At 47.8% G+C, this 26,079-nt stretch overlaps 1 protein-coding gene across 4 annotated transcripts in view; it reads left to right on the plus strand.

Moving 5' to 3' along the window:
* Positions 1-26,079, plus strand: part of GRAMD1B (GRAM domain containing 1B) — a 248,309-nt gene that overhangs the window by 68,484 nt on the left and 153,746 nt on the right. The window contains exon 1 of one of the 4 annotated variants that reach the window (XM_021063029.1): positions 7,711-8,131. The exons of 2 other annotated variants lie outside the window; for them this stretch is intronic. In XM_021063029.1, the coding sequence (XP_020918688.1) occupies positions 7,758-8,131 (374 nt within the window). In that variant the 5' untranslated portion in view covers positions 7,711-7,757. Of the gene's footprint in view, positions 1-7,710; positions 8,132-26,079 lie in introns of those variants that run through there. One more of the 4 variants, XM_021063027.1, reaches the window with a different exon arrangement.

A 26,079-nucleotide genomic window follows, 5' to 3' on the forward strand; every position in this document is an offset into this window, starting at 1 on the left:
GTTACAAAATCTAATGGGATTATCTCAGTCTTCCTCCTGCCTGACTTCATGATAGCATCTGGCATCATTTGTCTTTCTGAAATATGGTGTAATTGAAAAAAAAATGAGGTTTTGTTTTTTTGTTTTTGTTGTTTTTTTGTCTTTTTGCTATTTCTTGGGCCGCTCCCGTGGCATATGGAGGTTCCCAGGTTAGGGGTCTAATCGGAGCTGTAGCCACGAGCCTATGCCAGAGCCACAGCAATGCGGGATCCGAGCCGCATCTGCAACCGACACCACAGCTCACAGCAACGCCGTATCGTTGACCCACTGAGCAAGGGCAGGGACCGAACCCGCAACCTCATGGTTCCTAGTTGGATTCGTTAACCACTGCGCCACGATGGGAACTCCCAAAAAACATGAGTTTTAAAGCAGGGAAAGCCTGGTTTAAATTTGTGCTCCTCTTCCACTTGAGAGCTGTGTGAACTTGGGCAAGCACCTTCTAAAATCAATCCTCATCCTAAAGTGGAGCTTTTGATACTGATTTCTCAGGGTGTTTGGGAGGGTCAGGTGTGAATTTTGTGTGTGAAGCACTTAGCCCAGTGCCTGGCTTGCAGTAGTCAGTCATTCCTTCCTTGACTTCTGAGTCATTCTTCTTTTTTAGTTGCACCCAGGGCATGGGGAAGTTCCAGGGCCAGACACTAAACCCTCACCGTAGCAGTGACCATGCTGGACCTTAACTGGCTGAGCCACTAGGGAACTCCCATCCCACATTCTTGGTTTTCTTTCAGTCTCCATCTCTGAATAAATCTCTATAGGACTGTCTTTTCCTTGCCCACTCCTCTTCTTCCACATTTTTCTCCTGCCTTATTTCAGATTTTCTTCGTCTCTTACCTGCACTCTTTGCCATGTGTGTATCTAGCCGATACTCCAAAAATATGGACTGACTGAATGGCAGTCTCTGAATTGGCCTCTGGGTGTCCCATCTTTTGCTTCTCCAGTGTCTGTTTCCCACTGTCACCAGAATTGATGTTCCTCAATTGCAGGTCCATAATTTCACTGCTCCCCACCCCCAAAATCCCACCAACACTTGAATAGCAAACCTTTGTTTAACAACTGAACTAAAATTTAAATCCTCACCAGTCTGACCCTTTCGTTTGCCCAGCATCATCTCCTCTAATGTCCTTTCATAAGACTGACTTCACTCTTCTTAGTTTCAAAAATTCTCCATGAGTTTTTTTTTCTCTCTTCTGTGACTTTCCTCAAACTGTTCCTTTATTCCAGAATGCTCTATTTTGCTTTTCTACTAACATTCATACTTTTAAGTCTTAAATACTCATGCCCCCATGGAGCCTGTCTAGACCACCTTTTTTCCTCTAGTTAAAATTTGTCTATTTTTCCACTGACACCTGTTTGCACTTACGTTTTGCACTTAATTACTTCTGCCTTGCTAGGCTGTACACTCCAGTGCATATACTGTGTCCTGCTTGTCATGCTATTGCCACAGCCTTTAGGAAGGAGCATCACACAGTGCTTTAGCTTAACAAGTACTCTTCGAATTAAACTGAATTGAAAATCAACAAGAGTGTTCATGTTTCCCAACACGGGTATTACGGAGACCTAATTGGGTATAACAAAGGCCGACATTTATAGAGCACTTACTATGTGCCAAGCACTATTCTAAGTGCCCTCTGCTGTTCAGATGCGCACAACAGCTGTTGGAGGGAGACACTATTAATTATCTTGATTTTAGAGATGGGGAAACAGAGACACAGAGAAACGAAATAATGCATCCTCAAATCAAACAGCTGGTGAGGGGGGTGAGAGGGGTGGAAAGCTCAGAGAGTGGGCCTTTGGGCCTGGGCATGCAGTCACTAGTTTACAGTGCCAATAGGATTTGGTGACCCTTCCGAGGAAAGCAACAGAAGACCCCAGGCATGCCACCTGCTTTCCTTGGAATGGACAGCAAGGAGACTGGTGGGGTGACCACGGGAAGGCTTTTCCAGCCCTGATGCCCTTGCAAGATTTACAGGACATCTATCCGAAAAAACAAGGTCAGCCAAATGTTGTGCAAAACAGTTTGACTCCTAAGCCTTTTGATGAGCCATTAAACCAGGGAGGCTTATCGGTGACAGTCCTCCTGGGGTGACATCACTGCTCACCCTGGCCCCTGCTGAAGGCTGGCGGAAGTGCAGTGCCGACCTTGTGGGTTCCTCAAGGCTGAGGGGCCTCACCAGTGCTCCAACCTTGGAACCGAGGCTTGGTAAAAGCCTCCCAGCCCTTTCCTCCTTTTCCTCAGAAGAGGAATCTGGACAAACCAGGGTTTTATTTAGATTGTGTTGAGCCAGCATCCTCTCCACACATAAGCCCAGGGCAGAAACTGCACTGATGGCTTTAGTGGCGAGCTCCTGCACAGGGCAGTGAGGTAGGGGTTAGAGAAGGAAACGGATGCGAGCTACTGGGGCGGGCTGGAAGCTTATTTTCTCCCATTTCACCTGTCCCAGCAGTCCCCACCCCAGATCTTTGTCCCTTCGCTGGTCCCTAGTCACCCTCATTGTTGGTCCCTGCATTTCTCTTTCACTGTGCAAGATATTCAATCTGTCTAGTACAGCAGAACTTGGCACAGCATTGTAAATCAGCTATACTTTAATAAATAAATAAAGCTGTCTGTAGGTTTTAGGGAGGTATTTAGTAACCAGTAATCAAAAAGCCTGGGCCCAGAAATGCATCCCCTCAAAAGGACCTTATTTTAGGCAGAAATGAATTGTTTTTATTTAAAAGGGATGGAGTTCCCGTTGTGGCTTAGTGGGTTAAGAACCCAACTAGTATCCCTAGCCTCCATCAGTGAGTTAAGGATCCCATGTTGCTGCAAGCTGCAGGACAGGTCACAGATGTGGCTGGGATCCAGTGTTGCCGTGGCTGTGGAGGTCTGACCCCTAGTCCAGGAACTTCCATATGCCTCCGGTGTGGCCATGAAAAAGAAAATAAATAAATAATTAAAATTCAAAAAAAGTAAAATAAAATAAAAAGAGAATCCGGGCCCGAGACCCACGGTGGCTGGGCCTTTAAGAGATCATTCTTTCCAGCCTCTGCCTCTAACTAGGCTCCAGTTCCCTGTAAAGATGTACCGAGAGAGCCACCCTCTAACCATCTCTGACCCTCCATTCGAGGCCCTCGCTGGCTTCCTCTCGGGAAATATTCATCATCTAACCCGAATCTTGTACACGGAGCTCCACACAAACTCATTTCCTCTTGCTCAGCCACAGAGAGCTTGAGAATACAATCCGGCCGCCCTTCATTTTGTATTTGAAGACAACTCGTCACCCTCCTCCCAGCCTCATCCACATTTCTGTCAGGATTTCTAGCTTCGCCAACAGCAACAAGTTCCTCTTCGTGAATGCGGACTGCCCGCTTCTTTCCCTCGTACCCGGCCAGCCCATGGGTCTGGTTGTTCTGATGTCGTGCGGAACAGAGTCTCTGCATCCCCACCTTGAGGGTGGAGACTACCTGTCTTGTGGCAGCAGTGTTGGAGGGGACACACCTGCCCGTGCTCTTGGGCGTTGCCCGCCCTGGGCACCCCTGGGGCAGGAGGATGTGGGTGGATGGGATGTACCCCACTCCCTGGGATGTGCACGCAGGAGCAGTTTAGCTTCACAGCTGCTATTTTCCTCTGAAGTTCCCTCCTGGAAGTATCTGCTGAAAAATGGATAATGGAGTTTGTGGGATTCTAGCAGTCATAGACAGGTGTTGGGTGTCTTGTGTCCATAGGAAAAAGAAGCCTGAACAGTTGAGAATAAACAACAGTTGCTTGGTAATATGAGCTTCTTTCATTAAAGTCAGAGGCCTGGCTATGAGCTGGGGGAAGGGGGAGGCCAGGTTGTTCTGGCTACCACCTGTCTGGAGGGCCAGAGGTGAGGGCAGTCAGCTGAGAGACAAATATGGGAGAGAAGTTGGGGGAGGGGGAGGGGGAGGGGGGCTTGGAGAGAAATTGCCATGGCTGAGATTCTGAGGCTCTTTGGCCCTGACCCCCTGACACCAGCTCCTTTGAGAAACTGTTTTTCAAAACTTTGCCCTTCCATCTCCACACTTGTGAAGTAACAGATGAACCTGAATAACTACACATCACTTTGTGATGTAAAGTCGTGGTGGTAAAATCCTGGTGCTCCAAGGGACCTGCTTTCCAGAGCCGATGCATTGGCTGAAATTTGGGTGGCCTCTATCTGGCTATGGATGACCTGGGCTCAAGTGCTGGCTTTGTCATGAATCAGTCATTGTTTTTTATTTTTATTTATTTATTTTATTATTACTAATTATTATTATTATTATTATTATTGTCTTTTTTGCCATTTCTTGGGCCGCTCCCACGGCATATGGAGGTTCCGAGGCTAGGGGTCGAATCGGAGCTGTAGCTGCAGGCCTACGCCAGAGCCACAGCAACGCCAGATCTGAGCCGTGTCTGCGACCTACACTACAGCTCACGGCAACGCTGGATCCTCAACCCACTGAGCAAGGCCAGGGATCAAACCTACAACCTCATGGTACCTAGTCGGATTCGTCAACCACTGAGCCACAACGGGAACTCCATGAGTCGTTATTTTTTAATCTATGACCTCAGCTATCTTTCTGTGCCTCACTTCAATAAATTATAAAATGTGGGGAATAATATGTCCTGCTCCCTGCTAGGGTCACTGGGAAGATAAAATATTATGTATGAAGTCCCTTCATGAACCTGTAAAAGTTACTCTACAAACAAAACACATGTCACTGGCCCGAATCAAAAGAGAAACTGGATTCTTCCTTCCATGTATGTAGTCTTTAGAGTAACGGTGACTTGTAGCTGAGGGCATTTCATTTTCAAACTAGCGTCCATTTATCATCTTGCTTGATAGTGTCACTGCGAAAAGTAAACAGCTGGGGCGGGGGGATGGGGGATGTGTTTTAAATAGGGTTTTAATTGGTGACAAGTGCCTCCTTTTCTTCAAGCTGGGGCTGCAGGTGGCGGTGAGCGAGGACAGAGGTGGGCAGCCTCAGGTACTTGGGGTGTCTGCTCCATTTCAGATGTAGTTTGGAGGAGGTTTTCCCTCAAGCTGAGTGAAACCATTTCAGATGTAGTTTGGAGGAGGTTTTCCCTCAAGCCAGGAGGATTGTAAATGATCATTCTCAACTACTGCTGGGCCCAAGGCTTAAATTATTTAAATCTCATAGGATTTCAGATTTTGTGGGTGGAAAAGTGGCTGAAGTGTGTGGGAAGAGGAAGCTGCTGGCTCGTCTTCCTTTTAAGGGGCGTACATTTAAATTCAGAGGGTTCACTGTCAGCTGGTCAGCTTCAGGGGGGCCACCCCCTTGTTGAATCTCCCTCTCCCCAAAATACCCGTCAAATCTTTTGGGCCGTGTCTACGGGCCTACGGACCCTCCCGTTCTGTTTCCTCTTATTTTGTTTTGTTTTTTTTTGGGGGGGGGGCTTCCGAGTGAATGGCAGTGACCCACTTTCCTTTTTTTCCCTTTAACACCTGAGAGCCCACTCTCTTATTTCAACAGCCCCCTCCACAAGCAGGGTCCTTGAGCTGAGAAGTTCTCAGACTGAGGGCAAAGTACTCGTCCTTGGAGGAAATCCAAGGCAGTGAGCCTCTCTGCGGCTGAGCTCTGGACCCTGGAGTTTGGAGTTACGGCTCAGCCTCCTCGGCATTCCTGGAGCCGGAAGCAGTGTCCTGCTGCTTGCCAGGCCTCGCACCTGATGGGAAGGGGTTTCTCATTTCTGTGCCACATCCTGGAGTTAAAATAGAGTGATACCAAACCACCCTTGAGAGAGCCAGTGGCCGGATGTGGAGAAGCGTCAAAAATAAGATGGGGCCGCTATTCCAAGGAGTCATTTGCTGGTGGGCCTGGCCCTGGCTTTTTGGCTGTTCTCTCTTTCTCTCCCCAGCAAACCATACTTCCCTCAGATTCCCCACATCCTGGAGGTTGGGCCGTGCCACAAAACCTTGAGTTCCCTCCATGTGGCAGGGCAGGATGGACCCATGGCCAGATGTTGCTGCAGGGATGTATTTTCTTGCAGTGAGTTCTGGTGGTCTTCAGGAATATGACTTTTCCTCAGCTTTGGGACACATGTGAAGTGTTCTTATGACCTTCATCTTGGCATAGAAGCTGGGTATCGGCTCCCTACCAGGAATTGGACTCAGAGGAGGGTAGCGAGAATTAGGGGAATTGGATCGTGGACTAAATGGTGCATCATTTGTGTTCCTCCTGGTCTGTTTGAAAGCTACCTTCTCTACTATGGTTCTTATATGCAAGACTTTACTGGAAAGTCAAATGCACTGTGCTGGGAGAGAGGATGGTTGATAACAATCTTTGCTCTAGAAGCTGGGCTGCTTTAGATTCAGTCTCAACAGAAGGCTTCTCAGGAAGGTGGGTCAGTTCTAGCACCAATCTCTTATGGCAGTACCTGGGTCTACAGTGTGAGGGGTTCAGCACAGCTTGGAACACTGTAGGAGTGATCCAGACTTTCTAGGTTCCACGACCTGGGGACATACTAGACTTTCTGTGACCCAGTCCATGCCCCTTGCAGGTTGAAGCACAATTGACTCAGCCCCTGGGGAATATAAGGGAGTATCCTTAGCTCCCTGGGACTTTCTTTGCTGGACACTTCACCTTCTGGGTGCTCACCTTCCTCTAATTTCTTTCTGGGCTTGGGATGAGCCTCTGGTATCGACTGGGTGGCTTATGATGTACAAAGTTCACTCCCTTCTTCACACTGGTGCTGTGTGTCCTGTGTCTCTGGGATCGTATTGTCTGTCGTTCCTCAGTATGTCTTGTCTGCCGTCCTCAGCTTATTCCACAGAACCTCTCTTCTCAGTTTGTCATTTTGGAAGCAGCCTCCAGGAGCGGTGCCGTCTCCCTCTGACTGTGCCCGGGGTTCCTGTACCCCACCTGCCCCTCAAGTTATTCAAAGCAGTCTCTTTTCTCAGGAGCAGAGAACCAGCTGACAAGTCCCCTAGTTTTCCCTAAACGAAACCCTGTATCCTGGGTGGCCTTGGCAAGTCAGGATTGAATTCCTCAGTTCTCCCCCACCCCCCAAAAAAAGCAGAGTTAGATTAATGAGAGCTGCCTGGCCAATCTAAGCTTTGAGAAAGTTTGGTCTGTGATCTTATTTCATTAGGCTGATTGGAGCAGCCTCCCTCGGAGGGAGAGCCCCTCCCCAGGGATCCCGGGTACAGTTACACTAGCTGTCGCCGCCTGTGCACGCCCTTTCTGGACAGAAATGACCCCCCTCACCCCACTCCTCGCCCCCTGCTCCTCCTCTTTTGTTTTTTATCCAGCGTCTGCTCTCTCGCTCTCTCTCTCTTTCGCTCTCTCTCCCTCGCCCTCTTCCTGCTCCCTCTGCTTCTTCCTCTCGCTCTCTGCCTCCCTGCAGCGCCCAGCAGCCGGCTCCCCAGCCCAGTCCGCCGAACGCAAACCGCTGAGAGTTTGCAGAGCTGCTCCCTGGGGCCCGGGCCGCCGAGTCCCGCGCTCGGGCACGGCCGCCAGCCGGCGAGGGAGCGCTGCCGAAGGAAAACCAGCGGGCACGCGAAGGGAGCCTCGCAAGGGCGGCTGAGGAAGGGTCCGGGCGGCTGCGCCGCGAGCCCCCGCGCTCCCCACTCCCGCGCGGCGCTCCAGGAGGCGAACTTGTCTCGCTCGCGGCTCGTGCGGCGAGCGTTTCCCAACGTGAGAGGCCGGGCGCCGCGGGCAAGGGGCGGGGAGCGCGGCGGGCCAGGCGCCGGGGCAGCGCGGAGGCGGCGGGACCCATGCCGGCGGCCAACATGATGGAGAGCCTGCAGCCGCCCGCCCTGCAGGTGCCCGAGCAACGGGGCGCGCCCGAGGGCAGTCCGGTCTGGTCCAGCTCGTCGACCCCCACGCTCCGCCGCCGGCGCTTCAAGATGCGCCGCACGAAGAACGTGCAGGAGCAGAGCTTGGAGGCCGGGCTGAGCCAGGACCTGCCCGGCGTCTTGGCCCCCGGCAAGGAGTTCCTGCAGCTGCCGTCCATCGAGATCACGCCCTCCAGCGACGAGGATACCCCGTGGTCCAACTGCTCCACGCCTAGCGCTTCCCCGCGCCGCAAACGCTTCCTCCTCCGCAAGTGGCTGCGGGTGAGGGAGCGGAAGGAGTGCAGCGAAAGCAGGTACGTCCCTGTTCTGCCCCCTGCCTCCTTCCCCTTTCCTCCCCCGGCCTCCCCAGAGCCGTCAGGGGGCCCCAGGGCGCCGAGGGAAACTTTGCTGAGGATTGCAGGAGCCTTTCGCCAGAGTGGACGGCTAACCCCTGGGGGTGTCACCCATCTCCCCAGCCCGGGCGGGGCCCCGGTGACTTTACGTTATGTAACACTTGTACTCGGGTCTTCAGCAGGCGTTCCATCGCATTGGATCCTCACGGCAACATGGACAGTTAAAAAACCATAGCAGCTCATGTTTATTGAACTCTTCTCAGACACGGATCCGTATGATAAGCACGTCACCGTCCATCTCCAAATTTAATCCTCACAAAAGCTCAGAACAGTAGGGCGGCACTACTGTTAGTCCCATTCTACAGGTGGAGTTTAGAAGAGAGAGGCAGAGAGGTGAAGTGGCTCCCCTACTTAGACTTAAGTTTCTAAACTCCGTTTCGGTTTTTTCTTATTTTATTTTTGGCCGTCCCGGGTCCACCCCTCACCCCCACCCCCCACTTACAGAGGAGGTGGTGGAGTATTCACATTGAATGAGTCATATTTCCTGCCACAGAGTCTTTTAGACATCAAGGCCTGATCCACACCGTTACGGTTTATGCCAGCCACTTTTTGCCGAGGTAAATGTGGCATCTGAGCAGTCGGCAGATTAGCTTTCCTTAGGCAGAGAATTGGTATAGAAACATAGAGCAGCTCTACACAGCCTTGGCAGTGGGTTGGGCTTGAGCCAAGCCCATTGCCTGGTGGAAGGGACAGTCCTTACTGGCTCATTGATGCCTTGGATCCTACCCATTTACTTTCAGATTCTAGGGCCCCGTCTCTTAACAGTGTTCTGCGTGGGGCAGCTGATGGATTGGCCACCTTCCCCAGGACTCCTCCTCCCAGTCCATTCAATTCTATTCATTTCAATTCATCAAGTATTTATTGAATGTTCTTGTGAGTTCAGTCTGGTACCAGATAATGGTGCTCTTGAGGAAGGAGTAGTGGAGGGGCTGGGGAGAGTGCAGGGATGTGGAAGTTGAGAAGGAGGCTGGGAGGAGGCTTGGATACAAAATTAAGGCGTGTCGGAGTTCCCACTGTGGCTCAGTGGTCAACACATCCGACTAGGAACCATGAGGTTGTGGGTTGGATCCCTGGCCGCGCTCAGTGGGTTGAGGATCCAGCGTTGCCGTGAGCTGTGGTGTAGGTTGCAGATGCGGCTCCGATCCCTCGTTGCTGTGGCTCTGGCATAGGCTGGTGGCTACAGCTCCGATTAGACCCTCTAGCCTGGGAACCTTCATATGCCATGGGTGTTGCCCTAGAAAAGACAAAAAGACAACAACAACAAAAAAAATTAAGGCATGTAAGTTTCCTTGGTATTGAGAAGATGGAGTCTTTGGAAGGCATACGCTATGTGTGGAGGCAAAGAGAGGAGGAAGACTTCTGGAAAGAAGAGGCTCAAACCATGACACGTACTGATAGGTACAGAAAACAGCAGGAAGAGTGTGAGGTCAGGGGCATGAGATCAGGAAAGGGGAACGATATGGACAAAGGCCTAAGAACAGGGTGAGATGTGTCTTTGAGGGGATGCTGAGGGATTGGTCTGGTTATACAAGTGATGAGCGTTCTAGAACTGCCAGGCTTTCTCTTTTTTGTAATATGGTTATCCCTGAAGGTATAGATGTAGAGCTTTGTTGTGGGGCTTTGGGGGAACCTGAGGATAATCGTTCTTTCTGTACTGGTACTTCATTCTGCCACCTTTTCCAGAGAGTAGAGGGAAATATGGGGCAACCTTGGTGGGAGCTAGTCTTTTCCTTTCTTTTCTCTTTTTTGGCCATGGCATGTGGAAGTTCCCAGGCCAGGGAATGAACCTGAGCCACAGCAGCAACCCAAGCTGCTGCAGTGACTGGACTGGATTCTTAACCTGCTGGGCTGAAAGGGAACTTCAGCTAATCTTGAACTGAAATATTTCATTGTGGTTTGTCAGCTTTCTCCTCAAATGTGAGAGACCCTGAAAGAAGCCCTATTTTTGACTTTGAGACTCTGCCACATAAAAGGAGGACAGAATATGGGCAAGAATCTTATGTTTATTTCCAGGGTGGGGATAAGGGTAGATTTGGTGAGATTTAGGAAGGTGTTTCTTGGTTTTGAGAATTATCTAAAGGTGTAGTGGAATTTTTATTTATTTATTTTTTTGGAGCAGGGAACATACTCTTAAATCAGAAAGGATTTTCAGCTGCCAGAAATAGTTGAAAAAGTGGCAGTTGTTTTCAGTGGTGGCTTGGTGGATCAGAAGAACACACACATGCATAAAGGCAGCCTCTGGATTCAAATCCAAGTTTGTCTGACTCAGATCTCTACTCTTAACCACAGTTACACTGCCTCCTATTGGAATCAATCCTGATTGCGGCTAAAACAAAAATCCATCACTTTTAGGCTTTGGACATAGGAGACTTCCTATAAAGAAAAGAAGCAGACAAGTGAATAGGTGCTTCTGGTTGCCCAGCCTGATTCCCTGAGGAGGAATTGACATTTAGAGGCAATAGGGCACAAAGAATATTGGCTGTCAAGTCAGGAGACCTGGGTCTAGATTTCTTAGCTGTGGATCCTTGGTCATCTCCCTTCACCTCTCTATTTCATCTTCATCCGTGGAAGGGGAGATCTGTGAGCTAACGTAACGCTTGATGTTTTGTCAACTTCCCCTGGCCGTGCCAGGGGAAGGATTACTGTCATTCACATGGAGTGAGTACGTGCTTGAGAGCACAGGTTATGTGCTCACGTGTCCTGGAGCAGTACCTGGGACCCCTCACACATTACACGATTCAGAGATGATTGGAACGTGACCCAGCTCTGGCTCGGATTAGGGGGGATTAACATACCGGGCCCCACACAGCATCCTTCCTCTTCACGCTCTCCACCCCAAATCTCCCTCTGCACAACAAAGAAAAGCCCCTCTCCATTTTGTCTGATTTGGTAGAAGGCCCCGGAGCTGATCTCGTGGTTTCTGCGTGCGGGTGGAGCAAGAATTTTCCAGATTCAAAGCAAGGTGAAGAAAAGACAAGTTTATTGAGGCAAGAGACACTGTTAATACAGTGGGCTGACTTCCCGATAATCAGGGAGAGCCAACATTGGGCGCGTGGTCACATCTGTTTTTATAGCTCAGGGACAAAGAGTAAGGAGAGGTCTTGCCATACACCTGTTGACCTGCTGGTTGGTTGGGGAAGGATGGGGTCTTCTGATATACTTGCTGGTTGGTTGTGGGAGTATATTGCTCCTGTAGGGGCAGAGTAAGGAGCAGGCCAGGTATCTTTCCTAGTAGGAGGCAAGTTGCTGGGTGGGGAGGTCCTTAGGAACATTGTAACAATTGCAGTGAGACAGGTGGGATGCTACGGGTCTGGTAATTCTTATCTCTGCCAGAGACTTTTTGAGTTTTATCTCCCTGGAGAAGCCTTGATGTCCCACAACTGAGAGGGCCACTTGTGCACAAAATTGAAAATATAAAGAGAAGCAGGAGCCGCCTTTCTTCTCCTTTACCCTGGCAAGAAAGAAGTTGAGTGAAGTTAGCAAAGACCTCAAGGTGCAGTACTCTGAGTCCAGCTTTGTCTCTGGCTCATCTTTGTGTCTTCACTGTCTAGCACTGTCCTTGCTCTTCTGTAGTGATCAATCAATGTTTATTGATGGATAAATTAATAACGAGTGAATGAGTGATTCCTTTTTCTCTACTCTTGAGAATATAATTATCCTTATTCATGAGTCAGGGAAAGTTTCCTAGAGGTTACAAGTCCAGAGATGAGTTTCTTGGTATATGACAGCCTTATTGAGATATAATACACATGCCACACAACTCAGTCAGTTTTAAGGTATACCATTTAGTGGTTTGTAGTATATTCACAAATAAGTGCAACTATCACCACAGGGATTTTAGAACGCTGTCATGACCTCAGAAAGAAACCCATACTCTTTACATATCATCTTCAATCCCCCTCTCCTCCATCCCCCCTACCCTAGACAACCACAAATCTACTTTGTATGGAGATCCGAGTTTTGAATGGGAACCAGATGCTTCTTGGAGAAAGCAGTTTGCGTGTGTTGCCTTGAAGATGAGGATGGATGACTGAGTGTGGTCTTGATGAGGGATGTGGAAAAATGAGGTGGTGAGGTGATGGGCTGACAAACTATGATTTATGCTGGAGAGTTAGAATTTCAATTAACCAGTCAACAAAGATGTACTGAGGTCCTTTGGACAGTGTGCTTTGTCTATAAAGAGGATTCAACTCAATGGGGAGCCATTGTAGGTTCTGGAACCTGGGAGAGACAGCTCAGAGGCAACAACATATTGCTGTTCAGTGTGAACTAGGTTTGAAGTAGAGACTCCTTTGCACTGTTTTTCTAACAGTTACTGTCATAGCTGGGAATTGTCATCTTAGCCACTATTTAGCATAAGGTGGCATAGTTTTTTTTGTTTGTTTGTTTTTTGCTGGCCATGCTGCCTTCTGAGCGCCATCAGTAATGCGGTCTGAAGCTGATGGGCAAGCCGTTAGAGGCAATACCTGATGTCTCCCTGAATCTCTTGGCCATAACTGGTTGTGGTGATTGTTCAAAACCCAAGTTGAGGATTAGAGTTCCTCTCTCAGCTGCTGGATTAAGGCAAGAGGTCAGAAGTTGGATAGAGACACTCCTTTCATGATGGCCTCCTGACATTGTTTTCTGGAGGGGGAAGAGGGGATGACAAGGGTCAGGTGAGTAGGTGGGTGGCTGACTTCAGGCTGTCTTTCTGGGGGGCACAGAAGCTTCTCTCCCCTGTCTCCCAGGGATGCCCACCTTTTTATCACCACTTGTACCACTTTCCCTTGGCTGTTCTGTCCCCTCTTCCGTGTAACATATCTGCCTTGTCATGACTTCTCTGCTGCACATCTGACCTCAGCTGGTGCCTCTCACTGATTCTGGCAGCGTGGTGGGCCTGGTTATCTATCTGGTGCCAGCCTATCTGGCATGTGGGTTTTCGGGTACTGGTTATCCTTCATTGGTATATTTCCCTTGATTCTTCGTCCCCTTCCTTGGACCTTTGGAGGGAGTCTTGCTTCTGGTTTCAGCGCAGTTTCCGGGGAGCAGGCTAATGTGCACCCAGATGTTATACCCATCACCTCTTTGTGGACGCTGCCACCTAGGAGATGCACAGAGGGTGCTGGAGAGAGAAAATGTGTGTCTTTCTGAACACAAAGCATCAAACACAAGACCTATGATTTGTCAGCAGACTAAATAAATAATTGGTGCTGGCTAAGGTGAAACTGGAAGATACCTCTCCCAAACCCACAATTCCTTGAGGGCGGGTACTGCGTCTTACTTTCTGCTAAGCGCCTTAAGTACTCGATCACATTTAATCCTCACCACAAACCCCCAGGTGGGTTTTTCAGTGGAGGGAGCTGAAGTTCAGCGACTACCTGAACAGAAGCAAGGGTGAGATCTGAACCATGTTCTTCTGCCCCCAGGGCTTGCAAAGAGTTGTCCCTTGTGTGTTTGGGAATATGTGCAGGTGGAGGGGAGATGGGGATGAAGTTGGGGGTGGGGGGTGGGCGTGGGAAGGCCACTGAGGAGAAACGTGTAGGGGTCAGGGGTCTGGGCCAGCACAGCCGTGGATGAGGGTCGTGTTAACTGCTACAGGGAAACTGCTCCATGAGAAGCAGCTAACCTTTAGCTCCAGATTCAGTTTGAGGAAACTGAGAAGGTAGAGGCGGAGCCCTCGAGCTGATTCACACTGGCCAGGTTCTTCTGTGACAGTTGGTATTCTGAGCATTTCCGTGGTGGTTAGATACCCAGGGGTGCCTGTTGCATGTCAGGGAAGAGACCGGGGTTTTTATTGGGGCAGATTAACGGGTGATAAATCTGCCCTGCTTGGTTGGTTTCTCCCAGGTAATGTCTATACACCTGTTGCTATGCTGGTCACTGATAACTGCTTCTAGGGTAACTCCAGAGTTTTCCTTGAGGCGCCTGAATGGCTAAGCTGTCAGTGGGGAATTTCCTTCCTGACCCCGATGGGTGAGCTGCTGGGCCCTGAAGCAGGTGTTCAGACTCAGAGCCAAGCTGGCCTGAGAGCCAGGGGCGGTTGCTGGGTTGCTGTGTATACAAGTCTGTGGGCTTTTCCTGGAGCCTCTACCCTCTTGGGATCCTTTCCTCCATTGCTCAGATCAGTGCCATGACTTGCCAAGGACAGTTGTGTCTGGTGTGAAGGAAGATGCTTTTAAACGTTTTGGGGGAAGGAGGTCTGTGAGCTCTTGTTCTGTGACTTTGGGGCCTGAGGAGGCTTCCTTCTTTCAAAGGAGACGGTGAGGCTTCCATCAGGGTGGCAGAACAGAAAACGGAACACGAGTCTTTGGGCGGAAGAAGGAAGGCAGCATGGAGAGGCTTTGAGCTGCCACAAAGGGACATCAGGCCACAGCCTGCCCGTCCCACTCTCAGCCACTGTAGGCAGCCATGTACCACCTCCTGAAGGTGGTCCTCGTGTCAAATATTCTCCCCAGTTTCCAGACCATGTGTCTGGATTTTCAGTCCAGGCAGTCTCATTAAATGTGTAGCCAGGGAGATGCGGTTATGCCTCAGCTAAGACCAGTGGTGAAGAGGAGAGGAGGAAACTCACAGCTTTTTCATTGGAGACCCTGATACATCTTTTTGGTCAGATGCTCTGAAGCCCTTTCTTCTGCATCCCTTGCATATATTCTAACTAGGTTGAGGCTCTGGTTGTTCCACTCTGATTCTATAGATGAGATAAAAAGGTTGGGTGATTAGGCATGTCAAGGTGACAGATCTGGGTTATAGCCTGGAACTCAGGCCTCTGACCTAAAGTTTGGGCTAATTTCTTTCTTTCTCTTTCCTTCCTTCCTTCCTTCCTTCCTTCCTTCCTTCCTTCCTTCCTTCCTTCCTTCCTTTCTCTCTTTCTTTCTTTCTCTCTCTCTTTCTTTCTCTCTCTCTTTCTCTCCTCTCTCTCTTTCCTTCCTTTTCTTTCTCTTTCTTTCTTCTCTTTCTTTCTTTCTCTCTCTCTCTTTCCTTCTTTCTTTCCTTCTTTCTTTCTTTCTTTCTTTCTTTCTTTCTTTCTTTCTTTCTTTCTTTCTTTCTTTCTTTCTCTCTTTCTCTCTTTCTCTTTCTTTCTCTTTCTCTCCTCTCTCTTTCCTTCCTTTTCTTTCTCTTTCTTTCTTTTCTTTCTTTCTCTTTCTTTCTTTCTTTCTTTCTTTCTTTCTTTTCTTTCTCTCTCTCTCTCTCTTTCTTTCTTTCTTTCTTCTTTCCTCCCTTCCTCCCTTCCTTTTTTTTTCTTTCTTCTTACTTTTTTGTCTTCTTAGGGCTGCACCTGGGGCATATGCAAGTTCCTAGGCTAGAGGTCAAACCGGAGCTGTAGCTGCCAGCCTCTGCCACAGCCACAGCAACATGGGATCTGATCCACATCTGCAACCTGCACCATAGCTCACAGCAACACCAGATCCTTAACCCACTCACTGTGTGAGGCCAGGGATCGAACCTTCATCCTCATGGATGCTAGTCACTGAGTCACCATGGGAACTCCTAATTTCTTTCTTTTTTTTAATTTTCAAAAGGTTTTATTGAAGTATAGTTGATTTACAGTGTTGTGATAATTTCTGCTGTACAACTAAGTGATTCAGTTATACATATACACATATCCAATCTTTTTCAGATTCTCTTCCCATATAGATCATCACAGAATATTGGGTAGAGTTCCCTGTGCTCTACGGCAGGTCCCTGTTGAGCATCCATTCTGTGTCCTACAGTGGGCATATGCCAGTCCCAATCCCGCTCTGGACCAATTTCTATCTATCTCTGGAGCTTCTTCCAGCCTGGTGCTTCCTTTCCCCACCGTCTGACTACAGAGATTTTTTGATTTTGCTGCTTCTGGTTCACAAGTTTAGTCAGGAAGTGAGGGGGCTGAGTGAAGGGACTGAAAAAACAATCCACAACCTGCTTGGTTTTCCCCCTTTCTTTTGCACCTATGCAAAAAGAGTTTTCCTTGGGGCCCTGTTTGGAAAGAGTGTGGTAAACCCTTGCGTTATTTGCTCCAGCAAGTAGGAAAATACAGAAAGACAATGGACTTCAGTCTAGCAATACATTTTTTTGCGTCTCCCCAAGGGTCTTCCAGCTAGTTGTCTTAAAGGCAATGTTTATATTATAAAAGTCAATGACAGAGTTCCCATTGCGGTGCAGTGGTTAACAAATCCGACTAGGAACCATGAGGTTGCGGGTTCGATCCCTGGCCTTACTCAGTGGGTTAAGGATCTGGCATTGCTGTGGCTGTGGCATAGGCCGGTGTCTACAGCTCCCATTAGACCCCTAGCCTGGAACCTTCCATATGCCATGGGAAGCGGCCCTAGAAAAGGCAAAAGACAAAAAAATAAAAGTCATTGACTATTGTGTGTGTGATCAAATAGCTAGTTAATACAGACGTTTTGGATAAGAGGAAAGAAGCAAAAAGCTCATCACTTTACTACTGTGCTAACCCAACCATTAGTAGCATGCTTGGTGTATAACCTCCCAGTGTTTTTTTCTCATTCAGAGTTTCTTTTTAATTGAGAGACTTTTCGTTTGATCAGCTCTTCTGTGCCTTGCATCTGTAGAAGGTAAGGGAGAACATAAATTCATAGGTCAGGGACAGATCAGCCTGTGAAATAAGGAGGAAAAAAACCAAATGTCTGAAGCACTGTTTCTGGAGGAGCCTTTAGGATGAGATACTGGTCCAAGGGGGGGGGGTAGGAGTTAGAGCCCTGTCGTCAAAGAATATGCCTCTTAGCCTTGTCCTTCTGTTCTCCGTTGTCGCCAGAGCTGGTGTCGAGTGCCAGTCTGACCCCTCAGAGCAATTCCCCTTGATCCACCAAACATTTGTTTCCCAGCTGGGTCATTTCACTCCAAAGCTCTTCTTGACCTTTCTGTTGATTCTTGGGATTGGATGGAATGGCAGTAATAAAGGTTACTTGGAACAAGGTGGAACTTCTCCAGAGAACAGTTTGCCCTTAACTTGGGTGTTTCTCTCTGTTTATGATGAAGCACATCTTCCTAACTGGTGAGGGCTCATTAAAAAAAAAAAAAAAAAAAAAAAAAAAAAAAAAAAGACCCCAGGAAGGAGGATCATACCACCTCTCTAGGTTACTTCTTTCTACCTTTTTTAAGCCCTACTATTGAGACAGTTCTGCTGAAGATCTAACTGAAATCCTCCATAGCATAATTCAAACTCATCCTCTCTTGTCCTCAGTGAAGATGAGAGAACTATCTGGTCATTGTCCTTTGAGAATATTCCTTCAGAGACTTATTATTAGTAACTTGGGCTGTTGCTTCCAAATTCTGAGAGAAGCCTTGATTTGCACCAGCAATTATTTGGTCCTCCCTGATTCTCCAGTGAGGGCCCTGGAGCCCTTCGGATGTAATGGAGGAACTGGTGGCTGCTTTGTTAGAAGACAGAGCCGGTCTTAGAGGTGAGCAGAGTAGAAAGTGGCCTCCCCCATTCAGAAAATTCTTAGAAACACTGGACAGTTCCTTGCAAGTGCCTTCTCCACACTTGGACTGCTTCCCAAAATGCCTCTCTTAGTCAGTTTTCCTTTTGTTTAGCAGCCAGACAGGTTAGGCTGCACATGTAGATAAGTCAGGAGACGTAGTTCTCACCGCTCAACAAACATTATTGGGCACTTAAGTAGAACCAGATGCTGTCCTTTTTGCTTGGGATACAAGGATGGATACAGGTGGCTCTTCCTTTTTTTGGTCTTTTTAGGGCCGAACCCTTGGCATACGGAGGTTCCCAGGCTAGGAGTCGAACTGAAGCTGCACCTGCCGGCCTACACCACAGCCACAGCAGTGCAGGATCTGAGCCACGTCTGTGACCTACACCACAGCTCACAGCAACACCGGATCCTTAACTCACTGAGAGAGGCCAGGGATCAAACCCCTGTCCTCATGGATACTGGTTGGGTTTGTTTACCGCTGAGCCACGACGGGAATTCCAGGTGGCTCTTCTTTGAGGAGCTCACAGCCTGTGGGGGAGATCCATGTGCAAAAGGTCATTCCAGTAGATATGGAATTCAGGGCGTTCCCTCGTGGCTCGTCAGATTAAGAATCCGGCATTGTCACTGCTGTGGCACAGGTCTGATCCCTGGCCTGGGAACTTCTGCATGCCAAGAAAAAAAAAAGGAATTCAGACTAAAGCACACACACAAAACAGGTTTGAGGAAAAGCTCTGCTGGGAGGAAGAAAGGAGGAGGGTCCTGGGATCCACCAGCACGTCGCCTTACTTCTCTTGCACTCAGCTGCCACCTGTAAGTACCCGCAGTCTGGTTCTGCCTCTCTCTCAGAGAATCTGAGCTTCATGGTGCGTGGGATTTGTGGGGTCATTTCAACTTCGAGCACATTGAGAAGTCCAAGGCCTTCTGACCACAGTGGCAGAGATGGCTCTAGAATACAGATCTCTGCAACCTCAGTGTTCTGCCTACCCCACGATGGAGCCATATCCTCATCAGAGAACCCGGGAAGCTCAGGCAGGCCTCGTGTATCTTTTAGGGCAGGGGGCTGGTTTGTCCCTTAGGACAACTGCCCTCGCCCCAGTCCAAGGGACCATCTGAGGCAGCATGGAGCGGAGGCTCTGGTTTTCTTTTGCTGTGTGGTCCTGGGCTGGCTGGTCAATCTCTCTGGGCCTCAGTGTCTTTCTCATTTGTAAAATGGAGAGTATACATTTCTTCTTCATCTTATAGGACAGAATTAAGTAAATGTGTCAGAAAAAATTATGCTAATGTTATTATTAGTTAATAAAACTGAGATTTCTTTGGTCTGTGAGGCCTCTGAGTCTGCCCCTATGGTTAGTGTGAGCTGGAACAGCGGTTTGTTGTTTCTTTGATGAGATGTCACTTTTCTGATCTATTGATAGGTACTGAAAATGACTGTAGTTTGCAGGCTGCTCTTGGCTGTCTGTCTCTTCAACATTGGTCTGCCTGAAGCTCTGAATACAGGCTTATCTCTCCTTCTCCCCTCTTCCTCCTTCTCCTTCCCTCTCTCTCCCCTTCCTGCATTTACATACTACCCTTGGGCTATTTCATTCACCCTCTTGAATTTAATTATTCCTGCCTGATGATGATTCTCACATTGAAATCTTTCCCGAGCCTTAGGCTCATATTCCTCCAGCTGGCTGTTGGGCGTTTCCATTGGGACGTCCTTCAGAACAGTCCATAACTGACCTCTTCACCTTCCCCTCCAGACCACTTCATCTCACTCTGTTCCTTGAGTTGGGAGTCGGTACCCTTCAGATTCTCTAGATTTCCTTCCATGGAGGGAAATCTGTCTTCTCATCTCCACCACCATTGCCTCTGCATCTCTCACCATCTCTCATGTATGTTATTCGAGCATCCTCCTGGCTGGTCTCCCTGGTTCTGCTCACTCCTTTGATGCTCCGCTTTGCAGCCAGCATGTCTTCGTGACCTCACCTATGCTCCCCCTCCCACTTCCTTTTCTGCTGCTCCCAGTCCTCTGCCTCCAGCCAGACTAACTGTCCAGTGCCTTGCATGCGATGCGCCCCGTTTCCAGGTCTTCACAGACATTGTTCCTTTAGATGGAATTCCCGTTTTGTCACACTGACCCACTTGGGTACCCTGCCCTTCTCCTTCAGACCATACCTTAGGTATCCTTTCCTCTAAGAAGTATCCCTGACTCAGGTATTTATTGCATCTGTGTTCTTTTTTTTATTTTTATTTTTTGGTTGCACCCACAGTTTGTAGACTTTCCCAGGCTAGGGATTGAACCAGAGCCCATGCCACAGCTGCAGCAACACAGGATCCTTAACCCGCTGAGACATGACACAAGGGAACCTCCTGAATCTTTGTCCTTAAATTGTGACTACTCAGTCACATTGTATCTTTTACTGGACCCATAAGCTATGAGGGCAGTTAATTTTGTTTAGTGTTTGTTTTATCCAGTGCCTTCTAAGCTCTTTGCATGGAACATAGTAGGAGCCAAGTAAACATGTACTTAGGGAGTGAATAATCAAATGGATGAAGGACTCTAAGGAAATTTGATTTTCGTGGAATTCTATTAGACATCATTTTACAAAGCAAGATGTTCTCTTGAGGCTGAATAATTGACCCCATGCGCCATTTATGCAAATCTGGATTACTGTGTATTGTTTGTCTGCTTTAAGTCTGTTGGTTTCTCTGGTTGTTGTTTTTTTTTGTTTGTTTGGTTTTTGGTTTTTATTTTGGTCTTTTTGTATTTTTAGGGCTACACAGAGGCATGTGGAGGGTCCTAGGCTAGGGGTCCAGTCGGAGCTGAAGTCACCGGCTTACACCACAGCGACAGCAACGAGGGATCCAAGCTGTGTCTGCAGCCTACACCACAGCTCACAGCAATGCCAGATCCTTAACCCACTGAGCAAGGCCAGGAATTGAATCTGCGTCCTCATGGATGCTGAGTTCATTAACCACTGAGCCATGATGAGAACTCCTCTCTGGTGTTCTTTTTCTTTGTTCTGTGTCTTCCCTCAGACTGTAAGTGCCCACAGGTCAGAGAGGGCTGCTTTTCTAAGGGTGGTCTCTATTCAGGGAGACAAATTTGGCATCAGCAGGTGGAGAGTCGTGGCCCCGCCTCAAAATGAGGCTCTAGAGAGCAAGAGTACACTGGGGGCAATATTTTGGCTCACAGTCAACCTGGGGCCCAGGTACAGTCTGCAGATAGTGGTTAGCCTTTTCCCACTAAAGGCCTGTCGCAGCTTTGAAGGCTGTTTTTATTTTTGGACCTGTGGTTGCCATGGTAGCACAATACATTTTTTTCCTCCCTAGTCTTCTGATTCCAGGTCAGGACACCAGTTGCTCCTCTCCTAGGAGAGAAGAATTTTGCCCTAGACATACCCTTCCTTCTACGCCTTTCCCCCCACTGCTTAATCCAGCCAGTATTTTTTGAACACATATTATAGGCCATGAACTGTTCTAGACACCAGAAACAATAAGAACAAAATTGTTCCTGCCCCAGCAGAGCTTACATCCTGGGGCAGTGGGATGGGGAGAGTCAGTAAACACATTAACAAGGCAACGGTGGTCCCTATTTACTTAAACACAAGTTACTTGAACACATCCCTGAAAGGACATCAGCATGTCCTCTAACCCTGGGAAATCAGAAGTTGCAAAAGGAATATGTTCCATCCTGCTTTGGAGAGAGTTATGATGGGAGCCTAGCTGGGGGCCAAGTGCAGGTGGCTGATCCCCTCCCATTAATAGTAGGACTGATTTAATTTTGGAACGCAGAGTCATCTGCTGCTCTGACGTCTCCCAAGACCTTGGGAGACATGGTACGAAGCTGGGTCTTTCTCTGCAGTTGTTAGATGCCAGCGCAGTTGTTCTCTTGGTGTTTTGCTTCTTTCTTGCTCTTCGCTCTAGTGGAAGCCAAGAGCCAAAGGGCTGCCCATACATATGGCCCTTCTTTAAGCCGTAGTGATGGCCTTGAAGGCATGTTGGAAATGCCATTTATTGGGGCACCCTAGAGTTTGGAGCCTTGAACTGGGAGCCCAGGGGAGGTACAGAAGAGAGAGGATGCTGACACCTGCCATTTGGAGCTTCTGCTCAGAGCAACAGAGAATGGCGCCTGCACGGGCACCAGTGAACATGGTGCTGGCAATAGCAATGTAATAATCTCTTAATTTGGGGAGAATTTGGTCCTTATCAATGTGATTTCCTGGGCCCTGAGCCCTGGGTCCCGGAAGGCAGAACAGAGTGTAATCATTCTTTGTATTTACCCCAGCACTTAGCCCCGCACCTGGCAACACACTGAGCCTTCCAGTAACTTGCTTACGGCTTGAAAATCCACTGCTTCGCTTGTTCCTACATCCTGGGGAGGCGGAGGGAGTGAGTATGTCCACTTGGACGTAGGGAATTGAAACTTCAAAACCTGCGCACATCTGTCCAACTGAGTCATGATGGAAACCTGACTTGAAGACATCGTGTCCTGTCACCTTTAAGGCAGGCCTTTTTCTGTACTGTACAAACATGTACAGATCTGGCATTATAGCAAGGTTGACGTGTGTCCTGACAGTGTGGGTCATTAAAGTCTGCAGGAAGTGGAAAGAAAAGACCACATGATAGAAACAGCTGTTTCCACATGCCTCACCCTGTGAAACGCTTCGACTGCCCTTGATCCCCTTCCCACTTGGGGATTATTATTATTGTTGCTATTATTGTTATTATTATTATTATTATTATTATTGCTGCACCGGCTGCATATGGAAGTCCCTGGGCCAGGGATTGAATTCTAGCCGTAGCTGTGAACTATGATACCACAGCTGCTGCAACTGAACCTGCGCCTGTAGCAACCTGAGCCGCTGCAGTTGGATTCTTTTTTTTTCTCCTCTTTTTGCCATTTCTTGGGCCGCTTCACATGGCATATGGAGATTCCCAGGCTAGGGGTCCAATTGGAGCTGTAGCCACTGGCCTACACCACAGCCACAGCAACGCCAGATCCTTAACCCATTGAGCAAGGCCAAGGATCAAACCCGCAACCTCATGGTTCCTAGTCGGATTTGTTAACCACTGAGCCACGAGGGGAACTCCTACAGTCAGATTCTTAACCCACTTCCCCACAGGGGGAACTCCTGGAGGGACACATTAAATCTTCATCTGTTGTAGTGAGGACCCCTCTAGATTCTGTAAAAACTGACAGCTTGGCTGCTCTGTGCTGGCCACTGAGCTCTGACTCACTCTGCTCTTGAAGGGCTTAGTCTAGTGTATTATTATTCATACACTACTCATCCACTTATTTGTTCAACAGCATATATATATATATATATATATATATATATATATATATTTTTTTTTTTTTTTTTTGGTCTTTGTCTTTTTAGGGCTGCATCTGTGGCATATGGAAGTTCCCAGGCTAGAGGTCTTATCAGACCTGTAGATGCTGGCCTACACCACAGTCACAGCAATGTGTGATCTGAGCCATGTCTGCAACCTACACCACAGCCACAGCAACGCCAGATCTTAACCCACTGAGCAAGACCGGGGATCGAACCTTCGTCCTCATGGATGCTGATCGGATTTGTTAACCACTGAGCCCCGACAGGATCTCCCAACAACATATTTTAATTGAGCATCTATTAGGCAGTAAGTGCAAATCAGACAAATAAAATGTAAAATTCTAAAACGTGGCTTCCACGGAGAGGACAGCAGTGACCATTATGTTTAGTAGTCCTGGTAACAGGCCAGCTCTTGTTGTGAAGGGCACCCTCTCTAGAGAAGATCTTTCTGAGGAGATGGGGTTGGAGGACGTCTTGTTTTAGGAGAGCAGAAGCAGTTTCTTCTCAACACTGGGCCTAGCTCATTCCTTTTACAGAGTAGGCACAGATGGCCCATGTTTTGTTGGCCGGAGGATCCTGGCCTTGCACACGGGGTAACCAGGGCTTTTTCTGCTTCCCCCTCTTCCTGCTGGATGCAGGACTGCTGACCTTCTCTTTGGTTTCTCCAGCAGGGAATTGGCGGGGAAAACAGCAATTCTGATTTGTTGCTCATTGAAGCCAAAGATTCAGAACTTGGGTATTTAGGTTTATTATCTGTACATTTTTCTTCCTCATAGCCACAGAGAATCTGGAATTCTAGAGCCTCCAGGGACTAGATTAAGGCCCCTTCAAGTGACAGGCGGGTTTGGAAATAATTCACTTTCACTGTCTTAATCAGCTCAGTAGTAGCCTCAGAGGGTTAAAAGAAACAATTGGTGCCATGCAGATGCCTTCAAATCTCATTCATTCAGGTTAAGTGGATAGATAATGGGGAATGAATGAATGAAAGAATGAAACTTTGAAAATAAATATATTGTATATTTAATACATGTAAATACTACATAGTTTTGTGTGTGTGTGTGTATATATATATATATACACACACACACAGATTTTTTTTTTTGTCTTTTGTCTTGTCTTTTTATGGCTGCACCTGTAGCATATGGAGGTTCCCAGGCCAGGGGTCCAACTGGAGCTGTGGGGTCCGAGATGCTTCTATAGCCTGTACCACAGCTCACGTCAATGCCTTATCCTTAACCTCCTGAGCAAGGCCAGGGATCGAACCCACATCCTTATGGATACTCGTTGGGTTCATTAACCCCTGAGCCATGATGGTAACTCCATATATATATATAGATAGATAGATATTTTTCAACCCTGGGCATCCCCTAAGGCAAGTGAGATGCTCTTTGGCCATGAGATGGTAACTCAGATCTTCCTAGCAAGAAATTTTAATTTGCCTGTTGAATCTGGTCCTTGTCTTGATGTCAGCGGTTGGGTTGATCCATCTACCTCAGAGAGGCTTAGAGACTTGACCCACCCTGGTTCTAGGTGAGGGCAGGGTAAGCCCACCTGTGGCTGAGTGATGGTGTGTCTGGCGTCAGGTGGCTACTGAGTGTGAGTGAGAGAGTGACTGGGGACAGCCGAGGAGTAAATGTTTCTGCCTCTCCCAAGGCTGTTCGTCTTTTCGAAATACTGTCCATAACTTCCCATAACTACTGTCCATGCTGTTCCTCACAGTGTCTATACAGGTGACTTCCCAGGGACTACCTTTGACTTTTATCCCAGTAGCAATTTCCAACCTGCCTCTATAGGGTAAAATTCCAGCCTGGAATAAGTTTTCATCTCTCGGGCTACTTTGCATCATCAGTTTCCTCTTTACATAAATGGAGGATCACGCTAGCATCCACCTTGTAGGTTGGTTTGAAGATGAAATAAGAAAGTAAGGCATGTCTGCAAAGGCCTGTGCACAGTTTGTGCTCATTTTCTGAGCATTTCCTTTTCTCTCTCTCCCCTTTCCATTCAAGGGAAAGAGGTGTTTTCATATTGGCGTCCTTTGGAGCCAGCCTTATCTGATCTGAAGGACAGGCCTGGGACATGTGGTTGTTTGTCATTGCGGCACCTTTGCTGAGTCACTTGGGGTTGGCAGACCTGGAAAAAATAGTGGTCCAGAGGGTGATTAGGGCTGTGTGTGATCAGGTAGGGCAGCCTGTCCTGTCTCAGTGTTTCCCAGTGCACTTCTGGAACCTGATCCCCCTTTGCATGGGAAAGGGAGGGGGCCAAGTAGCCAGCCCTGAAGGTGTTGTGCGTATCTTGCCCAATGCTGAGTTCCCTGTGATATGGCTTCATGAATCTTTAATTTCAGCTTAATCAGTGCTGCCGTAAGGCTCTGTGGAGGACTGTGAGTGATGGAGGGCAAGACTGTCTTCTGTGTTTGAGATGAGTGACATCCTTTGATATGAGGTATAATAGGGACTGAAGATGCTTTTGGTGTTAGGGAGAAGATGCAGAGTGGGAACTTTTAGAAAAATGAGAAGAACTGATAAAAAAGATTCAAGGTAAGATTTCAAGAAAATCTTTTGTGAGAGATGCGAGGGGGGAGTGGGAGGTACAAACTCGGGTATAAGATAGGCTCAAGGATGTATATGGTACAACATAGGGAATAGAGGCATTTTTTTGTAAAGACTGTAAATGGAAGGTAAGCTTTAAAACATATAAAAATAAAAATTAAATTAAAAAAGAGAGAGATGAGGCATTTGTGAGATTAGGATTGGCTTTGTGTGTACTCGGATGTCTGCGTCCTCTTTTGTGAGACTTATTCGTGGAACTTATATTTTAAGAATACTTTTAACTTGTTATATCTGAATATTCCATGAGCACGTAGTCTTGTATTGGTAAGAGTATTGTGGTCTGTTTTACCCCCGACAACATCAGTAGTAAATATTGTTTGAATATGTACTGTGTAGGAAACCTGTTTCATATTTAGGAAAGTAGGGAAGCAAACATTTAAATCTGCTTTTGGAGACTCTGCCACTTAATATTGATGTGACCTTAACATTTTTTTTTCCTTTTTTGAGACTCCTTACCACCAATCTTTATCGTCTTCATAATATTTTTTACTTTTGAAATTATCCTGTTTTTT

This window comes from Sus scrofa, chromosome 9 (assembly GCF_000003025.6).
Source record: "Sus scrofa isolate TJ Tabasco breed Duroc chromosome 9, Sscrofa11.1, whole genome shotgun sequence".
Classification (NCBI taxonomy): domain Eukaryota; kingdom Metazoa; phylum Chordata; class Mammalia; order Artiodactyla; family Suidae; genus Sus; species Sus scrofa.